This window comes from Micropterus salmoides, unplaced genomic scaffold (assembly GCF_014851395.1).
Source record: "Micropterus salmoides isolate LMB-PRFRI ecotype aquatic unplaced genomic scaffold, ASM1485139v1 Ms_hic_scaffold_13, whole genome shotgun sequence".
Lineage (NCBI taxonomy): Eukaryota > Metazoa > Chordata > Actinopteri > Centrarchiformes > Centrarchidae > Micropterus > Micropterus salmoides.
In genome coordinates this window covers 15,136,982-15,152,635 of record NW_024040374.1, presented here as the reverse complement: position 1 = coordinate 15,152,635, position 15,654 = coordinate 15,136,982, and the positions used below count along the sequence as shown (strand labels likewise).

Genomic DNA, 15,654 nt, shown 5'->3' with positions numbered 1-15,654 from the left:
ACTATCTGTATGTCTGGAATAGTTGCTGATGTCATCTTTGATCAGTTTTATAATTCAAAGTAAATTGAACAGTTTTGAAGTAATAATTATTTACTATACCCTATTGTCATTTTATGTTACCTTACACTTACCTTATACTTTTGAGGGATTTATTCTATTTAAATGACCATATTTATTGTACAACTAGAATTCACATTTTGATACAGTGGAAACTTCTTATATGGATCAAAAAGCTTGGGACAGAATCATTCCTATACAAATGTTTAAAAAATTTGCTTCGTAATAAAGTAGTCCGCTTACAGTATGTTTTTGGGTCTTTTCATACATGACAACAAAAATATCTGAATATTTTATGAAGACGTTTGTTTTCGAACTCTGCTACCAGTTCGGTAATGATAGCCTACAGTTCATTTTGGGCCTGTTTAAATCCACCGCCAAGCTGTGGCTTAGTAGCCTGTTTGCCATTTTGTATAAAGCCCAATTCTGTTTTAGGCTCTAGCCTAATTATAATTTGAACTACAGTAAGCTATATTTATATACAGTACTGTGCTGTATTACTGTATAGTCTATTTTAATAATACACAGTACAGTCATTTAATTTATACAATAATTTGAAAAGCTTTGAAAGCTGCACTCCAACCAATTTCAACACTCAAATGCTACTTACACATGGATGCATTAGTAAACAATTCAATAACGTGATATATAACTCTTACAGAAGCATTTTCTGCATAACGAATAATTTTAAGTATTTTATTGATGATATATGTGTACTTTTACTGAAGTAATACTTCTTCCAGCATTGCCAACCCATGGTCTAGGCTTATGACTATTTCAGTCTGTCTTCCTGAAAATTGTTCTAGGAAAAACTAGAGTCAAAGTCCTTATATGTAGGCTGTACACATACATGGTCAATAAAGCTGATTCTGAAAACGTCATTATGCAGAATGACCCCTTTGAGTGTGTCACATTATTGCATTCTGAAAGCGGCCGAATTGTATTATTGTTTTTGGATTTTGCATTTTAATGTCGTAGCTGCCTGAAGTGGAGCTAGTCTTATCAGTTTTCCCATGATATGAAGTTGTCTGTGCTGTTGGGTGTATTATTATTTCTATAATGCCTTATGAAGTGACCAAATAATATGTTACTACAGTCACTATAGCTGAAACCTCAAAATTGTACTTAAATACAACACTTGAGAAAATAAACTTGGTTACTTTTCCTCACTGGGTGTTAAATATTAGATAGAAATGTATTGAAGGAACAAGCATGAGCTTGTGACCGTTAGTAACCTATCCTGAACTCTCGCGATAATTCGAGGCGGAAGACATCAGCCGAATCTTCCGTACTAGCAAAGATGCTCTGTAGTCAACTGGAGCGGCTTATGTTGTGCAGCAACCAGCGATAGTTTTGGACGATAGGAGCAGAGCGAACGGTTTGTTTTCATCGTTAACCGGTGAACGGGAGCTGCTCTTTGTTCGTCTTCGAACAAACTGTCGTTTTTTGCATATCCAGCGGAGGGTTAAGTTAAGTGTTTTCATGTTGTGCAATTTACAGTGTTTGCGTGAAGACTCCCTAACTGGCGGATCGCATCAGTTCGCCCGGAGGGTCATCGTCAGCGACGACACCCTCTGCTCAGTTAGCGTCAGCTGTTTAGAAAATGACCGGAGAGAAGATCCGCTCCCTGCGCAAGGACCACAGGCCGAGCAAGGACCAGGATTTACTGGAGCCGGACGAGGAGGCTGCAACCGGGACGTTCACCGCCTCCAAGACGAACAACAAGAGCAGAGCGAGTAAAATCTTCAGTAATCACAAGTTAAACAAGTCTTCGTCCACGCAGCAGCAGAACCAACAGTCGCAGATTAATGCTAACACCAACACGCTGTCAACGTCGGATGTCATCGATGACAACAACAAAAACCCCATTATCCGAACCGCGCAAGACTTTCCGGTGCATGAATGTGTCTTTAAAGGAGATGTCCGACGCCTGTCTTCCCTCATACGGACGCAGAATATCGCCCAGAAAGACGTCCATGGTGAGCCCACCAGCTGTTTATCTTTATTAGGCAGGATCCCCCCCAAACCAGTCACAATCGACCAATTACAAGGTCCGGGGAAGCTCAGTTTTAGTTAGCTGATAGGCCATCAGTCTCCAGCAGCACTGGAAGTAGGCGAGGCTTCTCCCTACCAAGGCCTGGAGAACTGATTCCCAAAATAAGGAATACTTTGAATCCACTACCCTACAGTATTTGAAATCCAGTGCCTTCAAGTAAATCGAACAAAAAAGTGCATAAGATAGATTGTTTTCTTTAGAGGCTCTATGCCCCATCCCACCTACAGATCAGTCACAAAAACCTAGATAAGCTATCTTTGGTTAAATGCTTATTAGACGTTGGTGCATAGGCAGGAGTCAAAGGATTTAGGGAATATTTATTACTTATCGGAGACAGATAGCACCTCTTCTGCAGGGCAAAGTCTGCTCAGATAACACCACCATTTCCAAAGAAACACTCCCTGAACGGACAAAATGAGGAGATTATTTTGTTTGGTTCACCTGCCGAGACAACTGATGGCCTGTATCTGGTGCTCGGTGTCACAGCTGGAATGTGGCATGTCTTCAAATCAGAGCTCTGACATGTTGCAATGCAACTGGGCATTCGCCTCTGGTGTTGTTTTTAGAACTTGAGCCTGTATTTTTCAAAGGCTTTTTCGCCCGTCTTGAAGAGGGTTGGCGCGGCTCAGTGGCAGTAGTTTGTGTGTTTACTCACATATCAGTTTAGCTTCCACTGGATACATGCTGAAGCCTGACTGTCACACAATATCATTCAAATCAGTTGGCGTTGATTAACAGTCAATACAAAGATCAAGCTTTATTATTTGTTCTGTTGTTCCCATTGGGCACATGTAAAGCAAATATAATGTACAGGTAACTGTTATAGTGATGTTTAATTATGTGATCCACATCACAAGAAAACATGACCAGTAGTTGTATCAGTCCGTTCAGATAATATTGGTATTGTGCGCCAGTGTTGTCCAGTCCTGACTTCAGAAGAAGAAGAAGAAGAAGAAGCTGGAACCATTCACTTTTGGCAGTTTTTGGTTGATGTATGATTTAAAAACAATTTTTCAATGCTTTGTGTAATACCAGTAAAATTCCATTCACCACCATTGAACTGGATTGACAGTAAACATCACAGAGACAAATATCTCCAAACTTCAGCGGAAGAAACTGAATCTATCTGCATGACACCGTCACTGGCAGGTGTGCAATAGCAGTTAGATGTTCAGTGTCTTACCCAAGGACACTTGAACAGAGACGTGATTGTTGGTGTGTGTGTGCAACCAACCACAGGCCTCCAACATCTTTGTGTGACCAGAAATTGACTTCACTTGTGCCGTTGCCCTACCTATGCATGCAGTTTATGATGTAAATGCTCTGTATTTGTATTGCGCCTTTCTAGCCTGGAGGAGCCGGGGATTGAACCGCCAATCTTCCGATTAGTGGGCAACCCGCTCTTCCCCCTGAACCATTGCCAGCCATTTATCACAACATCGGGGCTTCTGCAAAAGCAGGCCCTCTTTACTGCTCGCCCACCGCCCTTCTTCTGGAAGAGAAGCCTGAAGGAGCTGACGGGGCAGTCTGGCTTCCTCTTGAGGGATTTTCCAACACTTAAGAGGCACATTTCACATCCTGGGAAGAAAACCTGTGCTTCTCTACACCTGACCTTAAAACGTTGTTTTCCCTGAATGCATTTTTACCACGCTGTGTTTACCTTTATGCCAGTTAACAAGCCATGCCTCTGTTTAACGCAGCTTACTTCGGCGGTGGAGTAGGTTAATAGACTATAATATTGCCTGTCAGGGTAGGAGAACACACTATAGGCATATACTTACCATATCATTTGGGATTTAGTGGATTCTGCCTCCCAATTTAAGCATTTAATTCACCCTGAGTGTGACAGTCCTAGAGGCACAGTGCTTGTCACAGACTCTCGTCTCGTATTCTTGATATCAAAGGCAGCTGACAAATTCTATTTTTTCCTCCCTCTTCTTCAGGAAACACGCCGTTGCACCTCGCTGTCATGATGGGGCACAAAGGTGAGTAATGTGTAATGAATGCATCTCCATGTTGTTTATTTTTGTCTCTCTCTGTAGCTTTCTAAATGATTCTGTCTGCCGGTCTGTATGTCTTTTGTTTCTTGTGTTTCAGTTAATTCTCCTGTCTTTGTGTGTGCATTTGTCCAGTTAAGCACTAGCAGACATTTGTCACAGATCACCACACAAATCCCAGACAAAAAGATGCTCATGCATGAATAAAGAGGTTGTGTTGATGGATTGTCACCTGGTCAAAAACGGGCTGAGAAAACTGTTTTCTTCCTTTCTTGTGGCCGTGTCTTATCTTCTATTTAATATATTTCTAGAGACTATTAGAACATATTTAATCAGTGGGGATTAGATAATGATGACACAGCTAGAAATAGGATCCTCTCAGTGGCTGAAGTCTCTTGTTCTGATTGGTGTTCCACCGCTGGCTCAAAGACTAACAGTTTGAAGCTGGCAGAGGGGATAATTAGTTGAGATAAGAGATGTCATTTTCAATGTCCATAATGTTTGCTTAGTGTGTTGTTTCTCTTGTGCTGGAGAGTTTACTTAGTAATTATCTAAGTCTTTGGTTGAGTTAGAATCAGTTGTGGACAATAATCGCACAAAATGATGTGAAGTTTTGGCATGTTTCACACAGATGGTAGAGCTTTGTGCATTTTCCCAAAGATCCAAAAGGGTTACAACTTATGTATGTAACACATCCTACAATAGCAATCACAACAAAACAACTGGCCAATCTGATGAATATGTCATAATGTATTAGTGCTCTGTAGAAACCTTTACATGATCTAGTTTTTAACTGAAATGCACTGGCCAGACTGAAAGCATGTGCATGAAATATTAACACGCTGCCCCTTTGTGAGGCGATGCTTACATTTAATTTCAGAAAGAGACTTCAGAACATGCTATTGAAAAATTAATCCCCCTCCATCTTTTGTTTACAGCAGGCTCTCTGTTAACAATTCAAGCATAGGGTTGCTTGTACTGCAAGTCCCCATTTGTTTAGTGTCTGTCATTGGAGCATGGGTTTCAATTGATTTCACATTTGCAAAGTTCAATTCCTGTCGCTGGAGTGAAGGCCCTGCCACTGCCCATTGGTATATCAGACAGCGGAGAGGGCTGAATTGTCGTGGTGGACGGGACGCTATGGAATTGATTGTGTTAATGAGGTTGCCTATCTCTTGCCTAAGCTGCTCCCCCATCCTCCAGGGATGCTCAGGCCAGACAGGCTGAAGGCTACAGCATGAGATCATAGTCTGGGTGTGGCTGGTCTGTATGGATGGAAAGGACAGGGCTCTCTTTGTGTATGGCCAAGCGTGTGTTTATCATTTACCAGACTAGTAATGACAGCGATGCATGTCTGTACTGTTGGACAGGTGAAAAATACCTTGTAGAAGAAGAAGAGAGAGACCGTTTTTGTCACTAACAGCCAAAAACGGAGAATACTGCGGTGCATATTCGCGGTTCTAAAATGAAATACTGAGAAATTTAAGGGACTTTGTTTTCTCACAGGGCTGCCAAACATTTGTCTGGGGAAATGTAAACAGCAACTGCAACTAAAAATTATTTTCATCAGCGATTAATATGCCAGTTATTTTCTCAGTTAAGTGGTTGGTATATAAAATTTTGAAAAATACCCATTACAATTTTATAGCCCAAGCTGACATCTTCAAAAATGTTTTGTTTTGTCTGACCCAACACTCCCAAATACATATAACTTAAAATAAAATGAGAAAAAACAAGCAAATGCTTGTTCATGTTAAAAAAGGATATAAACGAATTGATTGATCATTTCAGTTCTAGGAAAACAGGGAAACAGTGACTGAGGTAGAAGATGACACTGACAGAGAAAAGCCAAATGAGTAATAAAACAACTCCTAAATCTATGATGTGAATGAATGTACGACAGTGGATATTTTAATTCAATAAATGGGTCTGCTCTTCAGGTCACTATCTGACTCATTATTTGCAATGTGTTCCGAACACATTCTCTGGAAATGAAACTCTGTGGAAACTGAACACACGATACTGAATTTCACGCCCAGTTTTAAGATAACACCATGATCAGAGGTATAAGACGCCTGTTTCCTGATGCGTCCCCCTTCAAAGGACAGAAAAAATGTTTTCCTTTTGTGCAGGGACTGTGTATGTTTCTCACAAAGATAAAATCACAAAGATATTTCAGATTGGTTTCAGCGATATAAGATCGTGTTTGCAGCCAATGTACGAGTCTGGCAGGGTTAGTCTTCCTCTGGTGTGCTGGCTTAAATCGAGAGAGGCGATTCGATTCTCATTATGTACATAATACAATATTAATTTTGTCTGGACAAAAAACACAACATTGCTTTGGGGAGTATCAGATTTGCCTCAGTGAATGTGACAATGTGATTCTTTAGCTCCTGTTTGATTCGGTGGCTGAGTGAGTGAGTGATTGATGGTGAGCAAGTGAGCGAAAAAGCCATTTTATAGATGTACTCAGCCTGGATCAGAATGGGCGGTGATGGTGGGGGTTTTAACAGCCCACAGAGCCTCTTGACAAGTGCCCCGATTGCAGCCAGTGCACGTACTGAAGCACTTTGTTTCTCCATCCTGCCCTGCCTCCCTCATTCCTCTGTTGTTAGGGTTGTATATGACTCAAGCAGGACCTCCGTACAGCTGCTGCACATGCAATCAACCCAAAAACCCGCAGGGACACTTTTATCAATACTTTCATGACTGTGTAGCAAACCATGACTAATGAGTTTTAGGCCAAATGTTAATGTATCCAGGCAGCTCTTTTTGATTTGATTCATATGAATGACCTGCAGTCGTTTGATTTTTCTTTCCCAGCTTCCTACAAGGAAAATGCAAAGACAACACCAACTCAAAAAAGCTATGTTTATATTTTTTCATTATATTTTAACTATTATATGATAGAGAAAGAAATAGTCAATTTATTGATAAGTTGACAGACAGAAAACAGCTTTATAGGGGAGGGATGCTTTTTTTGGTCAGCTGGCAGTAGAGAGATGTCAGGAAATAAAGGGAGAGACAGGTCCGAGGGATGTTGCTGTCGCTGGTTGACGTCGTAACTCCTACAACACCAGGGCACCCCAGTCAGCATCTATTTGATTAATGATCAATGTTAATATCAATATTATTTTTCAAGCAGAAATAAAAAATGTTCTCTGGTTCCCAGCTTCTCAGATGTTTCTTTGCCATATATGTAAATAAACAGAATATTTTTGTTGGTCGAACAAAGCACGCAATGAATGTCACCATGGCTTTCACCATTTTCTGACAAAATGATTCATGTAGAAAAGGATCTGCAGATTAATCAAATAATTGTTAGCTGCAGCCTTAAATAATAGCTGTACTACTTTTTGAATCTTTAATAGTTCATAATGTATGTCCTACTGCTTCTGGTATTGTGCTCCAGTTACTATTTATCTAGATTTAATAATGTTAATCAGTGAAAAGCCAAGACAGATCTTCAACACATATTTAAAGCACAGTAAACAAATGGTGTAGAAACCCTGTCTCCATACACTGTGGTGACTGAAATCATTCATATATTTTTGTCAGTATCAGTAAGTCCAGAGACTCGACTCCTCGTACCTATTTGGCTGAAGCCAGACCAGAAGTCAGCAAGTTCGCCACTCAGGATGCACGGCTTGGCTCTTCTCTGTGTGTCTATGTAATGTATATCTGATAAATTTTGTCATTATTATTACACAATCATTGGATTTGGCAGGGTGATTTATAGGTCAAAGGCCTGAGGGAATGTGAGGCTTACGTCAGAAAGCAAGCGCTCGAGCTCTTATTTTCTCGACATCAACCTCTGTTATTAGCTGCTCCGTCCCCGAGCCCAGGCATGGATCGGAATAATGAATTAACACAGAGGTTTGCCTTATTTCTTTTTTTTTGTTTGCTGATGTAAGGCTTTTTGTGAGGCACTCTGCAGTTAACATCTATCCTTTCTGGTGCCAACACAGCTTCTTTATTAAATGAGAGAATGCAATATGGCCGATATTAATCAATCTTTCCGAAGTGGTGCTCACCATTTGGCCCATATTCAGCACTTAACATGCAGATCACGTCCACAAGAATTGGGCAGGAAATTTAAAGAAGAAAATGAATTCACACTAGTCATGAGTCAAGTCTCTGAACCTCAGCTGCTCCCTTGCTGTGAACACAATGACTTCCCGTTGGCCTGTCTTTTTTTGTTCATTTAGGTTTCCTTCGCCTTGTTTCCACCTTGAAGCCAAGCTGTATATTAGAGCAACATTGGTGTTGAGTATAATTGTTTTTGTAAAGAATATAACCTAAATGCTTTGGGTGCTGTCAAAAGACACATTTTTCCCTCTCTGTAACTATACGCTTGGGATAGTCACGCTCCTCTTTGTTGTGTGTATAATATGTTTAATTGGGAAGCGTTTCAAAATGTATTCCTCTCTGTCATAAAGAATGTATGAGACCATGGCCTCTTTCTCATTAATAAAACATAGAGAGTATGTAGATCATATGGGTGATTTGGTATTTTAGACTATGGGACAGTGTTGCTACATGTTATTATTATTATTTTTTTTCAAAAGTTATTGTTTGGTTCTTGACACCAGGTTGGCTCTGTGAGTACGCCACTTGCGTCAGCCTTTTTTAATAGTTTTCACAATAGTACTTGTGTTTTGCAGAGAAACAAGTCTGAACATGAGCGCCGTAACCAGTTTGAATGTTTGCCTGACTGGAATGCTGTATTGAGAGCTTCTATGTGGCTTGTGTCAGCCTAAGCGATTATTGAAAAGGCTGGTGAAGCAGCTGTAATAAAAGCCCAAGTTCCTGCCCCATCAAGTAAAAGCCCGACAGGAACATACCCAGCAGACTGTTAGCAGTTAGCCTCTGCTTTGCATGTGAGCGGTTTGCTGCTCACAGGACTGTTACTGTTCCTGCCCAGTGCTGAGGCGGAGCTGCACAGATGCCAACATGGTAATGAATGATGTCACGACAAAACTGACAACTGAGATGGGAACAACAGGCTTCATTTTTGGCTTGCTATACTTTGTTGTCAGGCTGCCCAGAGAGTGATGGGATTCTGTGCTGCACTTACTGCTGATCTTGCCATAGAAAAGGGTTGAGGCTCTTTGGCCGTTTTCCCCTTTTGTTGGAGCACAAGCACAGCTCTAAGCGTTATACTGCACAGTACCAGGGGGTGTCTTTTTGATAAAGTTTGACATTTTATCCCTGAGAATTCTTCTTCATTTTATAGCAATATAAATTAAAAAATAAAGTAGGTGCAGAGTCTTGTGTAACTGTAGGTCCCATATGGCTCTTTGATTAATGCATCAGCTGTCAACGCAATCCTACACACAATCTGTCCCTCTATAAAACCAGGATTATTGTTATATCATTGGTTTGATGTTATAACAAACATCCTCACTTTGTATCACACATGTTTACAGTAGTCGGGCAACATTTCATATCAATATTTACTGCCAAGTGGTAAATGTGTGATCAGAAGTGTGCAGCAGCAGCATTTGTGCAGGGGCAGGCAGCACAGAGGTAAAATGTAAAGCCAATTAAAGTGTCTTTCATTTTTGTTTGAGAAAATGAGAGCTGGGCACTGTGTTGCCATGGATTTAAAATTGGTTTCTTGGGCTTTTATTTTTTGATCGGCAAAGGGGGGAGTATGAATCGGGATAAAGTGCATGCCCTGTGAATGTTTGTTTTTCTGTGTCTTAACATTTTCTATTCATGCATTGTGGCTGCATTGCATTAGAAAGACAAATGAGGAAGATCTTTAGAGCGTATTCACCCATTGGTGTTTGTCTTGAATAAAGGTCATTTCTGCTAAATACCACAGCAGTTTATATGTCGGTCTGTTTCTCTGTGTATATTTTTGAGTCTTCTCTGAGACAGCGTTTGATGATTAGGTGCAGAGTCTTTGCCCTGGTCAGAAGTAATGGGGCTGCATTAAATTTTTTTTTATCACATCTCTTGTTTTTGCCTGAATTGTCTCCAATGCCCCCTGTTTAAGCAGAAAGCAGCAGCCTGGATTTTAATTGGTCGTCAGAGAAAAAAGCCACTTCAGATGTTGCAACTAACGATTATTTACTCTACTCTCTTACTTTAATTGTCTTGTTTTCTTCCACACCCCAAAGATATTAGGTTTACTGTCAGAAGAGGAAAGAAAACAGAAGATATTAACATTTAAGAAGCTGGAATCAGTCGATTATTCCATTATCAAAGAAGTTACAGATTAATTGAATAGTTGACAACTAATCGATTAATCGTTGCAGCTCTATCTCTCATAAGTTGACTGCCAGTTATATTCCAGCCAGGTATCTTAACTCAGAATGAGCCTGCCTGCAACCTTCTATCCCTCTATTCCAAAAAAATCTAGATTTAAGACTAAAACCAAACAGACCTTTGTTGTGGGAGCACACACTGGGTCGTGTTTGTCTCTCTTGTGTTCTTTGTGCTGCTGGTCTTTTGTTTGCACACTGTATAAGTTGTGTAACTTGTTTGTCTTAATTGTGTTGCTCTCAGTAAAACTGGTTTAATCTTACAGAATGTGCCCACCTGCTGCTGGCCCACAATGCACCAGTGAAGGTGAAGAACGCTCAGGGATGGAGCCCCCTTGCTGAAGCCATCAGCTATGGAGACCGACAAATGAGTGAGTATCCTTGACTGGCTGACTGGCAGTGTTTGATGATACACAGATAGACAGACCTTTGACACCCCACCACCATCGCAACATACTCCCATTTCCACTGCATGGTACGGCTCAGCTCGCTTAGAACCTTTCGTTTTTGGTTTACAATTGGCAAAAGTTGTACATTGTACCAGGTACCTGGTGCTCTTTGTGGTATCACCTCAATCAAGGTTCAAAGTGAGTTGAGCCGATGCTAAAAGGTGGAGTTAAAACACTGCTGAGCGCTGATTGGTCAGACTGAATCGTTACTAGAATTGTCACTTGGGCATCACAGGACATCCTGCACAAATCTGCCATTTTTAAATAGCCAAGCTACCATCAATAGCGACCCCAATTTTTTAGTCACTCGACCCAGAGATTCCTCTGAAAAGGATCCAGCGAAAGTTCCTGTGTTTGTGTTACACTGAAGATGATGATCAAAATGAATCCCGCTGACATAGAGGGGGTTACTTTCTTCAGTGAAAAACGAAATTGAGAAAAGTACCAGGTACCAAAAGTGTGTCGTGTCAATGTGCCGTACAGTGCAGTGTGAATGAGGCTATACTGAGATAATGTTGGTCAGCCAGCTTTTTCACTAAAATCACTGTGGCTTCAGTAGGGTTTGAGTTTGGGTTTTCTCATGTGAAAACAAGTGATCGAGGACAGATAAAGTCTGATCAACAGATGCAAATCAACAGTTGCCTCTGCACATTCTTCTACACTGCTGCCCTCCAAGTGAGGCCATGATGCCAGCCTGCCTCCTTTGTCCCTCAGAGAGAGAGGACATTCCTAAAGGCCTCAAGGCTTTTGTGCTCCGATGAAAAGCAATTCATTAGATGTTTCTCTCTCTCCTCATAGGCTGATTATGCTCAAGCCCCTGCCTCGCACATTTCTCCCCACAGCTCCTAGTGGCTCAAACTTTTTTCAAGAAAAATATTTGCATTTCAAATGGATATATCCACTATTACTAGAAAGCTTTTTTTCTTTTTTACTTTATAGGTGCATTTTTTTCCATTATCTATACAAAGTGCTTGAACATCTGGTCATGGGAAGGTTTCCCTCTGTGCGGTGGAGCTCTGTGTCAGTGGTGATTGACTGATGCTGCAATCTTACATAATGACATTTGAAACACAGCTAAAATCCTGCGAAAAGACAGGCAGGCTAATGTCAGATTTTCTAAAACACATATTAAGTGTCAGTCCATCTAAATGAAAGAGTTGGGGCTTATTAGTGCAGCTGCTTGGCACCAATATTGATCAGTCTACAGGGTTAAAGTGTCTCCATTGACTACATCCTCTAATCAACTCTCTAAAGCCACTTACCGTCCCTGACCAGGTTTACAAGTGTCTCTATTGACTGAAGCCTCTAATGAACTCTGTAACACCATTTTACTTTACTTCAGCTCGTCTGGGCTCATATAGACCACCATGTAACGCAGCTATAATGTGACAGTTTTGAGCAGCTATTTTGCTTCTGCTGCCGTCTCTATTCACCATTGCTCTTACATGCTGATTGCAGCATGTAAGGCTGAGGGAAATGTATACCAAATACTATAAAAGCAATTTACAGCACTTCTTAACAAAACAGAATGTAATGTGAAATTATATGAATGTATAACAATGTCTGTCTATACAAGTATCTAAGGGTTTTCCAGATAGGGTACGAATATAGAATTCACACTTGCTAGCTTTTTCAGGGCTTTCAAACACAATGTCTTCATCAGCAACTATAAAAAAGAAAGGATCAAAACACTAGGAGGTTGTGGAAAAAGCTTCTCCTTATGTTGCTGGAAGGTTTCGGTGCCCCTGTAGCCTTTGAGACTCGATAGGCTGCATTGAGATCGGCTTGAGGGGCACTATTGAAACATCGCTGGGTTGTCCGGCAAAGGAGCTGTGTGCAAGTGCACATTCCTGGTCGATGACTTTGTAACAACGCTGTATTTCTACAGCTTTTACTTTGTGATTGTTGTGACAAAAGAAAGAAGAAATGTTTGCTGAGTTGTAAAACCCTGTCTTATAGTATTATAATAGTAACTGTAATAGTGTTGTGGTACGTGAAATGCTTATCTATTATAAACTCAAACTGGACTTCCTGGATTGTATTTCATCTGTCTAACTACGCAGCCCGCTACATTGTTTAAACGCAGGGCTGACTTCGGTCTGAATGCCCTCTAAACGCTCTCTGTTCAAAAAGGCACAAATTATTTTTTCATTGTCAGAGCAGCTATGGCTCTGGACATTATAAGGCAGATTTGCACCACGAGAAGCGCCAAACAAATAGTGATTCAAACACCTCCGTTGAATACAGTTCCGGGAAAGTGCAAATTCACCTGGACTGTCCCCGCTTTTCCTGGATCCAGACCAGGGCGAGGAGTTTGTAGGCCAGAGCTTACTGGCCAGGCCTGCATCTGTCTGCTGCTTCAGGAGATGACTAGACAGGCAAATGCTCAGTCTGCTGGCAGACAGGTACAGTAGGTCAGCTGACAAAAGGAACTGCAGCTTCTGTTGCACTGAGCTAACTGAGAAGGACTGTTTGCCTCTTTGTGTTCTTTAATGTTGCTCAAAAGTACAGGGCAGGGCCTCTGTTGAGTCTTCACACTGTAAACGATCACACTTGGCCTTCCACACATTTACCTGGCTGCCACGATGACATGAAAGGAGAAAGGTCCTGTTGGAAACTGTGACCGTGTCAGCGCAATAAATGTTGAGGCCTTTACAGGCTTAGCCAAGCAGCGCGCTGCCTAGCAGTTATTCAGTATGAGTCAGCGTCCGTCAGGAGTCTGGGAGGGAAGTGAAGACCTAGGAGCTTTGGCAAATGTCCGGGCCTGCAAAGTGCTGAAAACTGGTAACATTATTTTGATCCATAGATATTGTCAGATTAACCTGTGTCATTTCAAAGCAAATGTTTTCTTGAAGGGATTAATAAAAAAAAATGTAACTCAGTGCTCTCGCTGTGTTATTTTTAGCCAATGTTTTTGACCATGGATGTCCACGTTTATTTTGGCTGGAATGTGATTTGATGTATTTGTCACCGTAGTTTTGTCACATGTGGCTTTCCACTTGAACAAGGAGGCAAAATGTGGCTCAAAAATAGAAATAGTTTTGTTCAAAAAGAGTTATTTCGGTCCTCAGTTGCTTTCCACTCACACAGCTGTGTTGTCAGCTTGTTTAAACGCTGGCACAGTCATCGGACCTGTCGTGGAAATTGTCTGCAAGCACTCAACGCATAATGAAAACACTGACGGGTTGAAGATTAAAATACAGTGGTATGAAAAAGTTATTGCCCCCTTCCTGATTTCTTATTTTTTTGCATGTTTGTCACACTGATATGTTTCAGATTGTCAAACAAATTGAAATATTAGAAAAAGATAACACAAGTAAACACAAAATGCAGTTTTTAAATTAAGGTTTTTATTATTAAGGGAAAAAGATCCAAACCTACATGGCCCTTTGTTTGATCTGAAACATTTCAGTGTGACAAACATGTAAAAATAATAAGAAATCAGGAAGGCGTCGAACACTTTTTCACACCACTGTATATTGTACAAAATGGAGAACATTCCTGCAGAGGTCAGAGGATGTGTCTCCTCATTTGTTCAGTGCAGTACACTTTTATAGCATTCAAGACAAGAAACACACCATAACACACCATAATTACGCTGACATAACAAAACACATGTACAGCATCTGGTCCCTCTCAGAGCATGACCACAATAAACACAGACAGTTATTCTCAGGGACCATACTTACAATAGAGAAATGAGCATGTGGCAGGTGGTTAATAGAATGACCATGTGATCAAACTTAGGGTTCACACTATTTTACTTTCACAGACCATATTATAAATGTACAAGATCAAGTGACGAAAATAGATGACATCTTTGTCTCTTCAAAGACCAGGGGAAAGTAAGGCTGTGATATCAATTTCAAAATTTAATTTTCTTATTTATTTTTTCCTTGAAAAGCATTGTGGTTAGGCCTGGTGTGACGATTACAGCCAATTTAGCTAGTAAACATTTGGAAGATCCGTAATATTGTAAATTCCCTATATGTTGGTGACTAGCCCGTACCTAAGCCTTCCACAGCTTTAGTATTAGACTTACCACCAAATACTATAGTTTCATAGTTCAAACACAGTCTACCTCTGACTAAATAATATCAAAACAGAGTGTTAAAACAAAATAATAATGCCTGAATTGGCTAGATCAACCATACTAAACATATTAGGTGGTGATGGAGCAATGGATAAGACTATGCCTTTGGTATGAGAGACCCAGGTTCAATGACTCATCCACCAATGTGTCCCTGAGCAAGACACTTAACCCCTAGTTGCTCCAGAGGCGTGCGACCTCTGACATATATAGCAATTGTAAGTCGCTTTGGATAAAAGCGTCAGCTAAATGAATAAATGTAAATGTACTAAAGGTTAACTAACTCCTCCCCCCCCACAACATTTCTGCATACTTTTTGAAAGCAGCTTGCTATTTTTAATCAAACATTTATAGCTCTCCATCCTGCATCTGGTGTGTTATCTTTAGTTAATGTGGCCGTTTTGAGGCTCTTTAGATGTCTTGTAAACTTGTAGACTGACGCCTCAGTAAGTTTAAATATTTGAAACTATATCTAGATTATCCTGTTGCTGCTGCCTGCCTGCTTTGCTCTACGACACACTGACTCCACAGTGTACCTGTGTCAATATTGACTGTTCTCAGATTGTTGGGCACCTGCCAGCACCAGTTGTACACTTAGATCTAAGGCCTAATTGTTAAATAGTAGCAGTTTGTGGTGTAAATACAAACGTGTCCTGACTTTGTCTCTTTTTTATTAATACGTAGAGGTGAAATCACTCACCTCATTAATATCAGGAAAGTGCCCTAATCAGTA

General features: G+C 40.7%; 1 protein-coding gene across 1 annotated transcript in view; it reads left to right on the top strand.

Moving 5' to 3' along the window:
* The first annotated feature begins 1,335 nt into the window (after window positions 1–1,335).
* Window positions 1,336–15,654, top strand: part of LOC119900607 (ankyrin repeat domain-containing protein 13C) — a 32,213-nt gene continuing 17,894 nt past the window's right edge. The window contains exons 1-3 of the mRNA XM_038715703.1: window positions 1,336–2,036; window positions 4,057–4,098; window positions 10,649–10,753. Of these exons, the coding sequence (XP_038571631.1) occupies window positions 1,661–2,036; window positions 4,057–4,098; window positions 10,649–10,753 (523 nt within the window). The 5' untranslated portion in view covers window positions 1,336–1,660. The remainder of the gene's footprint in view (window positions 2,037–4,056; window positions 4,099–10,648; window positions 10,754–15,654) is intronic.